At 49.4% G+C, this 13488-nt stretch overlaps 1 protein-coding gene across 1 annotated transcript in view; it reads right to left on the reverse strand.

Moving 5' to 3' along the window:
• The window catches only part of LOC135366337 (ATP-binding cassette sub-family A member 17-like), an 82961-nt gene that overhangs the window by 14082 nt on the left and 55391 nt on the right, over positions 1 to 13488 (reverse strand). Inside the window, exons 14-16 of the mRNA XM_064599008.1 lie at positions 7973 to 8424; positions 5507 to 5632; positions 3519 to 3797 (exon numbers count right to left, since the gene is read on the reverse strand). Of these exons, the coding sequence (XP_064455078.1) occupies positions 3519 to 3797; positions 5507 to 5632; positions 7973 to 8424 (857 nt within the window). The remainder of the gene's footprint in view (positions 1 to 3518; positions 3798 to 5506; positions 5633 to 7972; positions 8425 to 13488) is intronic.

The following is a 13488-nucleotide window of genomic DNA, read 5'->3' on the forward strand; positions in this document are numbered from 1 at the left end:
CTTGACTGTACAATGCCAGCACAGCAGCGCGAGCTCACGTTCTTCTGTGCTGGTTCTGGAACTGATCGGACGCGTGTTCTGCTTGGGAATAAAGTAGTGTTGGTTGCTACTCCGACTTGACTCTAGGTCATTACAGAAAGCATGTGGCTATCAAGTTGTCCGGTTGTTACAGCCTACCCTTGCTGCCCACCGATGGCGACCAGCAACCTGCCCGACGCCCCCACACGCTGTTAAGAACCCACCATAAGCACTGTACCGCTGGCACTGTGCTCGTGAAGATAACTGCCGCCTCTGTCATATGCACCTTCATTCCCATCTTTAGACTTGTACAAATATGAGTGTCGAAGTTGTGGCGTCCGCGTGATGCAGGAGTGTCGTAACATTAATTACTGGTTTCGAAAAAAAAAAGCACATGACGACAAGGGTCGGGCGGACGACATGCGGATGCCCGTCCATGGCCACCCAACGAAGACGTCGTTCGAGTCTCCAGCGATGTCGTCCACACGCGGTGGCGTAGACACTGCCTAACACGTCGGCATCGATCATGCCGGTTCCGTCAATGGTCATGCCTCACACAGTGGCGAAATCGTTATGTTAGGGCGCAGATGGGATCGTGAGAAAGTGGGATGTCATATCGCATGGAGATTGCTATTTGTAATGCCTAGTAGGGAGCTTTTTCTGTGGTGTATATTTCGGTTTTCGTCCAGGCCGTCGGGATGGATCTTTTCGTGACATGCCAATCCCCAAGTTACTCCACAAACTTGTCGCTGAGAAACACACAGTTTTACGACAAAGCGTGAGCGGGCGGCGAAGATAGACGCGTATTTCCGGAGTCGGGAGAGGAGAGACGTCAAGCCAAAAAAACTGCCATGCCGAACTTCTCTCGCGACGTCGGCGAGAGCTGCCGAGAACGACAGCTGGCGACCAATTAGGTGACACAGAAAGGCCACGCCTCCCGATATTTCGTCCTGGGTGTCGAACCGAACCCGGACCCGAACCGTTATTTTTGCCGGAACCGAACTCGAACCGAAATTTGCGTGACACTGTTGAACCCGAACATGCGCAGAACCGCAAAAAATAATAGCGGTATCCGGTTCGCAACGAAACGGTTCGGACATAAAGGAAGCCAGCATCAAGCTCCTCTCAATCCCAGGATGAAGACACATTGGTGTTATCACGCGTTCATATCATGGATTTCGCAAATTTTCACGTAGCAGTCGAACGACGCTGATGCTGATGCGACGCTGATGCGACGCTGACGCGAACATCCTAAAAAGACGCTGAAAGTATACTTACTATACGTCCGAGGACGTATAGTAAGTATACTTTCAGCGTCTTTTTAGCATGTTGAAGCGCAGTTGTCCTTAGTGAGCGCCGTGGATAGCGCCCCACGCACGCGTTGCGGCGTTTACTCTTCAGAGGCGAGGCGCCACGCGGACGAATGAAACAGGAATGGAGTAGGCTAGTTATGTATATTCATAGCAGGAATGTGTGATTAAGTAAGCGCCCAACGTTTCCCTTTACACGAGAGCAGTAAAAATTAAACAAGTCAGAAACATGAGAAGTGGAGCAGGAGCGTACCCAGCACTGTGCCTGTTTGATTGGTCGTGGTTTGAAAAGTAAACGCAGTTCTGTGTGTTTGTAAAGTAAGTGCAGTTATTCGTAGTGCAATTGTGTCGTGACACATTGCCTTTGTGTTGTGGATTAACTAGTACACTGCTGTGAGTTCGGACAGAGTAAGGCCGGCAGGCTCATTTTCGACATGCTTCGGTTCGGTTTCAGATCGATTCACGTTGCGAACGCAGTGTTCCGGCAAGTACCGTCGTCTATCTTACCAGGCTTCCTTCCAGTGTATCTTGCTGGCACTGTGCGTGTGAAAAAAGAAAAAAAAAATTGGTCACGGAAAGTAGCAGGACTACACCGCTTCATGAGCGTGAACTCTATTTGCAGTAAGTGTTCATCCATTTCTCCTTTCTCTCGCTAAAGGGAGTACCTGACCACTAAAAACGTCAGTGCAGACAACAGCAGTAAGCTATTAGCCACGCATTTCCTGTTAAAAGCTGTTCTACGGAACATGTAAAATGGAAGCGTTGAACCGGTTCGCGAACCGGTTCGAGGCTGCGAACCGATGCGATTTTTGGTGTGGTCGAACCGGAACTGAACCGGAACGAAATCAAAGCAGCGCGTACCCGAACCCGAACCGAACCCGTATTTTTTGCGGTTCGACACCCTGATTTCGTCTGCTTTGAACGACGGAATGCCACTGTGGTGGGAACATGAAAATCGTGCGCGCTGACGGGGCGCCGGAAATGCGCCTTTACTTCCGCCGCCCGCTTACGACGCCGCGTCGGGCGTCGCCAAGTGAGAACTGGCCCTTACACTGGTCGTCTCTGATGTTGTTGTGCTCTCGGTACATAGTTCCTATAGAGGGTGTCCAAATGAAAGGCTTGTCTGGCGCCCTACAGGTGATCTACGATAATTGTTTTGCACATGAACTGCTGCTTGGTACAAGGCTGCTGCAGCGAAAGCGGTAGACGAAGCGTCCAAATTCCGAAAGTAATGTCTCCGTTTCAGACTGATTCATATCATCTTTGATCAAGTATACTAGACAATTGAATAGCACCATGTTGAAGCAGTACCTGGAACTTCGTGTAAAAAAAAAAAGAAAGAAAGAAAGACAAAACGAAGAAGCGAGAGAGAGAGAGAGATTATGGGTTTAATGGCACAAAGGCAGCAAAGGCCATAGAGCGCCAAAACTATGGTGAGTGTGGTGGTGTGAGATGATTATGGGAGAGATGATGTGAGAGACAGTGTGTGTGGTATATACAGGTATGAGCGATGAGATGGACCAGGATAGGAGAGAGAGGAGAATGACGATAACAAGTGAGTATGGCAGTTAAAAGCTATCTAAAAGTGTGGTCGATGAGGTGATCCAGGATGAGATATTTACATGAGGAGTTCGGTGATATTGGATAAAAACGGAGCAATGCTTAACATCTACATCTGACTTAGTAGGCTACACATGGTCAAAAATTGGATGACATTATCAAACGGCACAAGAGGAGTGTCACCCAGTAGAAGGGCTGGGTGGAGTGGGACATGGTATCTGTAGAATGCGGTGAAATACTGTTGGCGTTGGTGTCCGAAGTGAGGGCAGGATGCCAGTACGTGCAAGACAGTCAAGCTGTCACCCCAGTGCGCGCAAGCTGGCGGATCCTGACCTCTGAGTAGGTGGTGATGCGTGAGCCATGTGTGCCAAATCCTCAATCTCGCGTAAAGAACTTCGGAGGATCTGTTGATGTATTCAGTCCAATGCGGGGGGGAAAAGTGTGGCTGTGTGACGTGTAGCTTGTTATTTTCTTCCATGTCCCACTCCTGCTGTCATTGTGTGTAGACACCTCTCTTTAATACTGGCAGAATGTCTTGGTAGAGTAGTCCTAGAACCGACTCCTCTTGTGCCAACGAAAAAGCAACACCATAAAAAATAAAGTTGAGAGACTCAGTACAGAGTTACTTACGTTCGCAACAGTAATCCAATCCAAAAGCTTCATAAAGTATGCACATGTCGGAAAGGCCGGCCTCGGCGTAGTCTTCGAAAACTATATCGCTATACTTGTGGCAGATTTGATTTTGAGAATCGATTCGAAGTAGTCTGATCAGGGTGTAGGGAGCGCAGCATGGGGGCATGATCATCATTGCTTCGATAACGACTGTAACCCAACTACTGCTATGGGAGAGTGCGAAGGAGATCAGTCCCACAACCCAGATGAACGCCGCGAAAGCCAGAATGATGGTACCTGCGAAAAAACATGCGTTTTCCCGTAAGACCTACCTGTAGCACTGAGAAAACGTGCATCCGTGTACGGCTGCCGGCATGCTTAATCCGAGCTGACGACCCCGCCACCCGCGCAGAGCCGTTTAATAATCATAATAATAACCTTTAGGTACGTTCGATTAGGCCTGCACTGCATGGACCAGTTCCCAGTGGTGCTGCACTCGCCCGTTCGTTTCGCCAGTGCAGCCGAGCGCCCCCTGCGCCGTCTCGTTCGTTTCAAACCTGTGCACGCCAAGTGTAGCCCTAGTGTGAGGAAACTCTGCACTCCCGCAGGGGTCAGTAGTGCAGAGTAATGGCGGCAATGGCAGCAGACGACACAAGGCAAATAATATTCTTGAACCAAATTCTCGAACGTATCCCGATAGAGCCGGAAGAGACGTTTGAATTCGAAGTCGAAATAACGATTCACTACAGTTTCGGTGTACATTGGTACACGATTCCTGTCGGTTCGCAGAAGATTCAACGCTATCACGGTTACCAGGTTGTCGAACTCTTCGTCCTCGCTGTCAGAATCTACAAGTTCCATGAGTGTTTGCACAATTGTTGAACAGTTCACTGTGTTCGAAATTAGAAAGCAGCAATGCACATGAAATTGAAATGTCACGCGCGTTCTTACAATTTGTAGCCGTGTTAAGACTCGCGGAGAGCAGAAGGCCTGCACTAACGCTGCACTTCGATATTCGTTTCGCGGCGGCACTTGTGTTGCACCGTTGAACTGGAGCTGGCCTAGTGCTGCGCTAGTTCAGAAGTGGCCCTGCACCGCCCAGAACTGATTCAGGGAGTGCAAGTCTAATCGAACAGACCGTTCATTACCACTCTCGTGGATGGGAGTTGGGACAAAGAAGCCCAAAGGACTTGATGGGGGTTTATGGGTCGAGCGCGGCTGCTGGGAAGAGCACAACTATAGATGCGCTTTACGTGAGGATGCGTCTCAAGACCTCCCTCGACGTGACGACCTCAGAAGATCCTAGACGGGTAGAAGTACAGCGAACCGGTAGGGAAGTAAAGTAGGGAACCGTGTTTGCGTACCCATGTACAGCTCGAAGCACAGTTAAGGCCTCCGGCCTCCGGACCGGACCGGACGCGGACCGGGAAGAGAGTCACCCTTGCTGGACTTAGGCGAAATGAAGGGAAAGAGTGTTTCGACTATCCCACTTGCGCTGCGGGGGTGTCCACCTTGCGGTGAGCTGCTGACTCGATGTTGCATTGCCATTGGCACGATACCATGCGATATCGGCCAGCGTAGACCTCTACATAATCGCCGTAAAACCAAACAAACGTTGCAATGATGATGACAACAGCCGACGGTATCGCGGTGCCGAGTGGGGTGCGGACACCACCGCAGCACAAAACTGGGACAGTCGAAACACCCTTCCCCTATATTTCTGGTAAGCGCCGCTAGGCTGGCTTTCTTCCCGCTCCGCAGGTCTGAGGCGCGTTCGAGTTAACTCAGCTTCGAGCTGTACGCCAGCGGCGGCGCTGCATGCGCGCCGGGTCGTGTCCTGTTTCCGAGCGATCTGCCTGCCGGGGTGTAGCCGTGAGCAGGGACCCTCGTCTCAAAGCGGGCGGAGAACGCTTTGCTGTGCTGCGGTTCACGCCGGCCACGCCCTTGTGCATCCCGTTTATATCTGACGGCGGCTGTACAGCAGGGGCCCTCAACTAGAACCTTACCTCCAACTGAAAACAGCAACAGCTCCACAGTGAACGCTTTTCCTTGGCTATCGACGAAGTGCGAAATGCAATATGACAGGCTACTTGTCATTGCAGCAATGACAAAGAACGCAACCACAGCAGCACCTGGAAAGACATTTCGACAACGAGCGTGTGACACTTCGCCAGATAGGTGAAAGATAAACGCTTCTCTGTGACATTATCGAGCAGCATTTCAAATTTTACGTCAAGGGGGTAATGGAGACTTCGCGTTGGGAATACCAAACCCAATTGTCTGAGACATCGTGGCGTATACCTGTGGGTGAGGAGCAGCGGGAGAGAGTCACGTGCTTACGAGAGCAAATAAGAAGCAGCCGATACGCTGCCCCCCCCCCTGACGTCAGCGCTAGATAAGGAAGTGTGTTCAAAGGTTGCTATTTTTTACTTCAATATTCTGGCGTGCCGTATAATGCGTGAACGATGTACTGAGCCACACATAAGAATTTAATAATCACTTTGCAATTCCACTGCCAGCACCTTAATCGATTGCCGACTCTTTTATTTCATCGACATGAACCGTCGACATCATTTCCGATAGAGGCGATTTCCCGAGTCCCATGGAGTTTCCCACAAATAACAACAGCTTATTACGGGATGATGGCTGGCCTAGAGTTTCCCATAGTTTCCCATAGAGATAGTTGCTCCCTGCCCACTGTCATATATCTTGTGCAGTTTCATACGGTGTGACCTATAGTATCTCACGTGATCCAATCCTTTCAAGCGCAAGCAGTGACACGATGTGGCCGGTAATCTACACAGATTTAAGTACAGAAAAGAAAAAAAATACACGGAAGAATAATACTATATATATAACACACGAAGCAGACCCGGAAGTCATGTGTCATACACAGTGTCTTCAGTACCATCATTTCGGCACTACGGCCGAAGAACAGCAACGACTTTATTTGTGTGGTAGCATTAGAAGTAGCGTTTCAAGAAAAAGTGTCGGTGTCGGTCTGTGGCCGACACGTGGAGAGCGAGGTACGCCGCGCGATATAGGAGGAGGGAACTAGAGAGTTGAAAATAAGGGAAAATAGGTCACGGAGGGTGTAGAGACGTAGGGGGGCCGTGGCGGGTGACGTCACGAGAGGAGCATGTGGGTGGTCTTTTGCGGCGCGCCAGACACGTGGGCGAGTCTGAACTTACGGGTGTGCAAGGAGCGTATAGGCCTATTTCAAGTACACAATGGAATAAATGCTCTGGTGAGCACCAAAGAAGACGAAAAACACGCGAGTAAAGGTAAACTCCAAGCCAAAAACTTATAGCCTCTAAAAAAAAAAAAAATTATTGGCGGATCCATTGGAAACGAATAACCCAGGATGAAGCAAATGAAGGCACCGAAAGAAGACATGAAGGGATCCCCGTTAGCGTTTCCCAAATCCCGTTACGTAACGCGGATTCCGATCGCCTAATGCTAACGCGTTTCCAATCAATCTAGCAATGGCTCTTGCCAGACTTTTTTTTCTGATGATGGGTGGGGTGTTCCATCGCCAGGGATGTTACCCTGTCCCATTCCCTATCGCGGTAATTTGGTTGATGAACCTCGCATTCTCTACGTTGTGCTACGTCACAAATGTGAACGAGCAAGGAAAAGCTTATAATTTGGTTCGCAACATATAGTCTAGACCGGTATGACGGACTTCCCAACGAAAAATAAAGTATCAATGTTTATTTAGCAGGCGATAGAGAGATCGTCCAAAAATATCAATGAAGTGACAAACTCCTCAGTTTTTCACCATCAAACCGATTTCCTCACCATCAACATTGGTCTCATCGCGCCATCCCGATAGCATGACTTTTGCGATACATGTAGCGTCTGGTAAGCAGTCCTTTTCGCTACAGTCACCTACACTGTGAACATGCTGACACGGTGACGAAAGCGTACAGCCTCATTGTTGTTGACAGTATTTCGGCCATCACTATCATGTGCATGAGAGATTGCTGAGTTCGCCAGTTTTCGCATGAAGTTTGGTGTCACATATCTTCATAACCACGCAAGATATTCAGCTGAATTATTTTGTCAATGTACTCTCAGTGGAGGGTTACCTTGTCCAATTAAAAAATTGCAAATTGGCCTCATTTGTAAATTTTGGCACCCTGTTCGGTGTTCCGTTTTAAGTATAATTCGAATAGTTGGTAGTCATTGGCCCGTAGTTGGTTGGTAAGCGTTCATATGCCGACGTTTTGACGGGAGCGTTGCCAGTGAAGTTCGACTTTACGTACCTTTATAATCACTCCACATAGGGACTGAACATACTATTATCGTTATTTTAAGTTTGCATGCTCCGGACGTCACGCGACGGCCGTCCAGGCTCTCAAAGGGTAGAAGACTGTGGGAAGTCATATCAAAGCCATGCATTCTGTGCGCGGTCGGACAATGAAAAGATGGGCATTGTGCTGCTAGTGTGAAAGTTCCGTCGTACTTACCTACCGTAGACAGAAGCACCTCGTAGTACGTGGTGTAAAGGACACCTATCAGGATCCACGTTAGTGCAAAGCCCACAGAGTCAAAGATGAGATTGGACGAGTACAACAGGGCAGGTTGAGTGCCGGTCATGAGTTGCACAGCCATGCTGTTATTCATTCGCTCCATGACGACGTACAGTGATGTAACCGCCACCGTGAAGGCCAGCGCAAGTGGGATGAAGACAGCTCTCAGCATTTGGTTTATGGCTCCACCAACGAAAGAGTCCAGCAACTGCTCTTGCTTTTGTGCGACGGAATTGTTGCCGTAGCTGTAATTTTTAGAGTCTTGCACCACGGTAAGCACCATGCGGGCCCGTACGTCCCCCGTCATCTGACCAAGTAGCGCAGTGTTGGCAAGGCTCAAAGACAGCGACACGCTGAGATCGTAGAAAGGATTCCACCAAGCTGTTATCCTGTAACATACCGAATTGCTTTGCTGCAGAGCTGAAATGGTACAGTCCGATGCCCCTATAAGATGGGGGGGGGGGGGGACAGGAAAAGTGTGCACAGACGTTGTCTCACACTTGTGCAATGTATGAAGAGTTATCGTAGGTATAGGCCCGTTTGTCACATCACACTGAGAAAAAAATTTTTACGATGCGAAACTCGATGGCTTCGTTACATTTACGTGCGTTCCACTGTGGACAACATGTCTTCGTGTCTTCAGAACCCAACCGAATATATGCCATTGTATTCTCCGCATCCCTGCGTGTGACGCGCAAGTTTCACCCCCACCCCCTCTTACACTCTAAGAACAGCACTTCACCGAATAGCACGCCGTGCGCAAACCATTGCCAAGAATCACATGGTTATCGCTTCTGATTCGAAGAGAGACGGAGGCGTACGCCTTTTTGTGGCAATTTTCAAATATCCAAATGGCTACAAAAAGGCGTACGCGCACCCCTCTCTTCGAATCAGAAGCGATAACCCTATCATTCGTGGCAATGGTTTGCTCACAGCGCGCTACGCGGTGAAGTTCTGTTTTTAGAGTGTACGCCCCTCCCTCTCTCTCCATTGTAGAAAGATAACTGTAACCTTCGGCCGAGTATAGTTGACGGAGACCCTGCTAGGCGGGGAAGCACTGACGCGTATAGCCTATAGACCCACTAGAAGCTTACATAGATGGGTAGAAATCCAGCGAACCGGTAGAATGTAGGAAGGGAGTTGCCTCAGGACAGAAGCCGCCGATATTTCGAACAGAGACTGTTCTTCTTCTGGGCACCGTCCTCATCATTGGCATGGTATTTAAAGGGTTAGGTGTGACGTGTTTAAAGGTTCATGCGAATTGTGGGTCAACAGCCCGGAGGGAAGAAAGGTTCCGTACGGGCTTCTACGGCCGGAGTGAATGGCTGCTTTGTTAGAGTGTGGAGGGGATTATGTGAACGTCACATAATCCCCTCCACACTCTAACAAAGCAGCCGTTCACTCCGGCCGTAGAAGCCCGTACGGAACCTTCTTCCCTCCGGGCTGTTGACCCACAAACCAGCTCCGGTGGCGCAGCGGTAACGCATGCGCTTGGAGACTGGGAGGTCCGCGGTTCGAATCCGCGGGCCGGCCGTGCCGTCTGGGGTTTTTCCTGGGTTTCCCTCAGATGTGTAATAGGCGTATGCCGGCACAGTTCCCCTGAAGTCGGCCCATGGACGCAGCTATCCTCCCCCCGAGCGGATTCCGCTCGGTCTTCCACTTCACCCTTTCCTCTCCTCCTCTCCACCACCTTTCCCTTCCCGAGAAACATGCCGCCTAATCAGGCAGGCAGACCTCTCGGGTTCGTCCCAACGGCACTCCTCCTCCTCCTCCTCCTCGTTGACCCACAATTCGCATGAACCTTTAAACACGTCACACCTAACCCTTTAAATACCATGCCAATGATGAGGACGGTGCCCAGAAGAAGAACAGTCTCTGTTCGAAATATTGGCGGCTTCTGTCCTGAGGCAACTCCCTTCCCACTAGCAGCTTACAGTTTCTCTTCGAAATAAACCACCGGCATCCGAACTGGAGTTTTCGCTTTCGGCTGCATTCACATACCCTGTGCATTTCCCACCTCCCGAGAGCCTTCAGTGCGGTTTAGCTTATTTTATGTGTACACAGTACGTAAGTTGTCCTTTCCTAGCACTAACGCTCTACACGTACAAAACAGAATGTCGCTTTGAGTATAGTTCATGTGTAGCGATGTTCGCTTACCGCGAAAAGCTTTTGTCCCTGAAATATTAAATGACGTAGTGTGACAAGAGAATAAAGACCGCAAATTAGGAATCATTGTCCGCTGTTGCTTTACGCACCTTGCTGTTTCTACAGTGGCGCCAACTGAGTACGATGCCATGTAGTTCACGTAGTTGTCTTCCGCCAACTTCACCAACTCCTCTGTAGCGTTCCAAAGGATATCTATGTGAGACGCTCCCGCTTGAAGCAGAGGTGCGTAATAAGTCCTCACAAAGCCTTCGTTGTCCTTGTCATGCTCGAGGAAGGCCGCAGTCCGAGCGGGATACATGTCCAAGCCCACGATCGTCCTCTTTACTTGGTTTTGGCGGATGCCTTCTTCGCCCGCATTGGTGCCTATCGTGTGTTCCCAGTCCAACATCTTCCACACTATCAGGAAAGGCACCACCACTCCGACGGCGAAAATGGAATAGACGCGGAAGACGTATATGAACCGTTTCGTGAGCAGGCCTCGCAGTCGCTGGCAAGCGTTCGGCTTGAGTTGCGGCCGCACGGTCACGCGCTGGACGTCCTCGTCGGCTGCGAGAACAAATTGTTTCTGTAACTTCTCCGAATACTAGTGAAGAATTGTGCTAATATTTGTGTATACAGGGTGTTTCAGAAACCATGTCGAACAGATATAATTTGCAGAAGTCACGGTATGAAAAACATACTAGCAACGGCATTTCTCTGTAGACTCTGAATTGAACTCTGATATTTGCCGACTGTGCCTGATATCTGTTGATATCTGAAAATTCCACGATGAAAGAAGGACGCCACGGAAAAGGTTAGACAGGTGTAGGACTCGATCCCACACCTTCTGGATTACCGGTCCACTGCTCTACCAGTTGAGCTAAGCTAACACACATCCCAAACGACTTCCAACACTCTTAAAAATGAACCTCACCGCATAGCATGCTCCTAGCCAACCATCATCTCGAATGATATCGTTTTCTGCTCTGATTTGTTCAAAACGGGAGGCGTACGCCTTTTTTGTGACAATTATGAACAGCATAAGTGTCACAAAAAGGCGTACGCCTCCCGTTTTCAACAAATCAGGGCAGATAACGATATCATTCGTGATTATGGTTAGCTAGGAACGTGCTATGCGTGAAGTTCATTTCTAAGAGTGAAGGGTGCACGTGCCATTGCGCATCTCCGGAGACCCGTCTTTCCTTCACCCCCAGTGTGAGAAGGTGAAAGCACACTGTCGCCTCTTTGACAACGCAGTATTGGAATATTTTGGGGAATACTGGGCCAATGTGTCCAGCTTTTAGCCAACATTGGTAAGATGTTGGGCATTCTGGACCAATATAGCCGCCAACCAATATTTGATAAACCTGGGTAATACACAACCAATATTGGACCGGTTTTGCCTACGTAAGGCCGAGATTGTGTGGTTCTTGGGGCATTGTTAAAAAATGTTTCGAAAACTGGCGCTTCGAGACGCGCTAATTGTTGGCCGCGCTGAGTTCTTCGTAAAGTTAATTCACGAAGCAGTGAATGATCACGGTGACCCACCCCTTCCAGATTTCCCTCTCCCCCCTCAAGGTAAGTGTGGAGTTGTAACGTTGGTGCTCTAATCAGCGGATGAATGGAAAAGGGACGGAAGGAGCAGGTCCTCGTGACCCTCCTGGCGTAGCCTGTTAAGGAAGCACTGGGGGCCCCAACAATTTGACGTCTGGCAACGACGATTTTTCGCAGTTTTGGGAATGCGTACAGCGTTTTCTTTAACGCGCTTTTGAAGCTTCGACGTGGTCGTATCGCGTCGTGCTGGATGGGAACTTAGAAGTGTTCCTTCACTCTCGCGATTTCCCTCCCTTTTCCCTCCTTTTTGGCACCGCTTCAGCAGAGAAGAAACGTTTTGATTTGGCGGACGCGCGAGTTCAGTAGATAGATTGAGCAAATTGGAAAATCTTGCAGGAGCACTCAGGTGACCCCCCACTTTTTTCGTTTTTCAGGACGTAACGGCGTGACGTAAGAAGAGTCAGCCAATCTAGATCGTGTTCTCTACAGCGGTAGCCAATTCAGGGTGTCGGAGCGAATCGAAAAACGGAACCGAAAACCGAAAACAAACCGCTGGTTTGGTGCGAACCGGAACGGAATCGAAACCGTATACATTTTTTTGTCGCTCAGGAGGGAAACCGAAAGAAATATTTAACGGTTTTCGGTCCGAGCAAGAACTTGGCCGGTTTGGACTACGAGTAGGCGAATGAAACTGTCGTCGTGTGTTCTGAAGTCATGTTATGGATACTTTACGAGGGTTACGGTTACGGTGCAATGTATGTCGGTATACTATGACCCTTAGGCTCCCTTTGTAACGTTTTATCGGTCGCGCACATAGATGTACATGTGACCGGTTGTGACTCTCTACCAATGTGCGACCCAAGGGTGCTGCGTAACGGCTTCTCTATCGGTAATGTCGCGCAACGCGTCCCTCGTTTGAGAGCAGCGAAGTTGAATACATTTACGTATCCGCGAGGGCAAGCGCGCGTGAATGGCGCCTACTTTGTGGACAGAACGCGAAGGAAAGAACACGGAGCCGTCGAGCGCGTTTGTGAGTAAACGTGTTCCTCGATTTGCGTCGTACTCGTGCGGTGGTGTTTGCTGGCTAGGAAGCAGCAACAGACATTCGGATGGGACGCGATCGCAGCAATCCAGCAAGAAAGTACTTTACGTATGACATAACGACAAAGAAGTCAGTCTGTGTCATGCGCGTCAAGAAAGGAGAAAGCCTACAGTCACCTACAGGAACCAGGAGCTACCAATTTCACAGCTGCCTATTAATATTAAATGCGATGTATGCATATAAACGGATTTACATTTTGCAGCATTGATTTTTTTTCTGAGAATGAATATGTCCACCAGAAGCGGAACCGGTTAAAACCGGTATGAACCGTTAGTTTTTGCTCCGGAGCAGAACCTGTACCGGATCGTTTATGATAGAACCGGAACGAAAAACGTTTCGGTTCGACACCCTGAGCCAATCACGAACGGGCTTTCAGCGGTCGTAGCAATGGAGACGAACCACTGTCATCTGCGAGCAGTGATCGAACGTCCCTGCAAAGTAAACTTTGAAACAAAGCGCAAAACGGTCCCGTTTCTTTGGAAAGCGTGTTGCACTTTTTGTCTCAAGGTTCAGGTCTACAGGTTTCGAGTTGGCTGCAATCACTTGCGCGTTCCTCAATTCGCAAAACGGCAATTCACAATAGCAGACGATTTCTGACATAGCGAAGGAAGGAGAGGGGGCAAGAGCAGGCCCCCTGTACCTAGGTGGCGCT

Source organism: Ornithodoros turicata, chromosome 8 (genome assembly GCF_037126465.1).
Source record: "Ornithodoros turicata isolate Travis chromosome 8, ASM3712646v1, whole genome shotgun sequence".
Lineage (NCBI taxonomy): Eukaryota > Metazoa > Arthropoda > Arachnida > Ixodida > Argasidae > Ornithodoros > Ornithodoros turicata.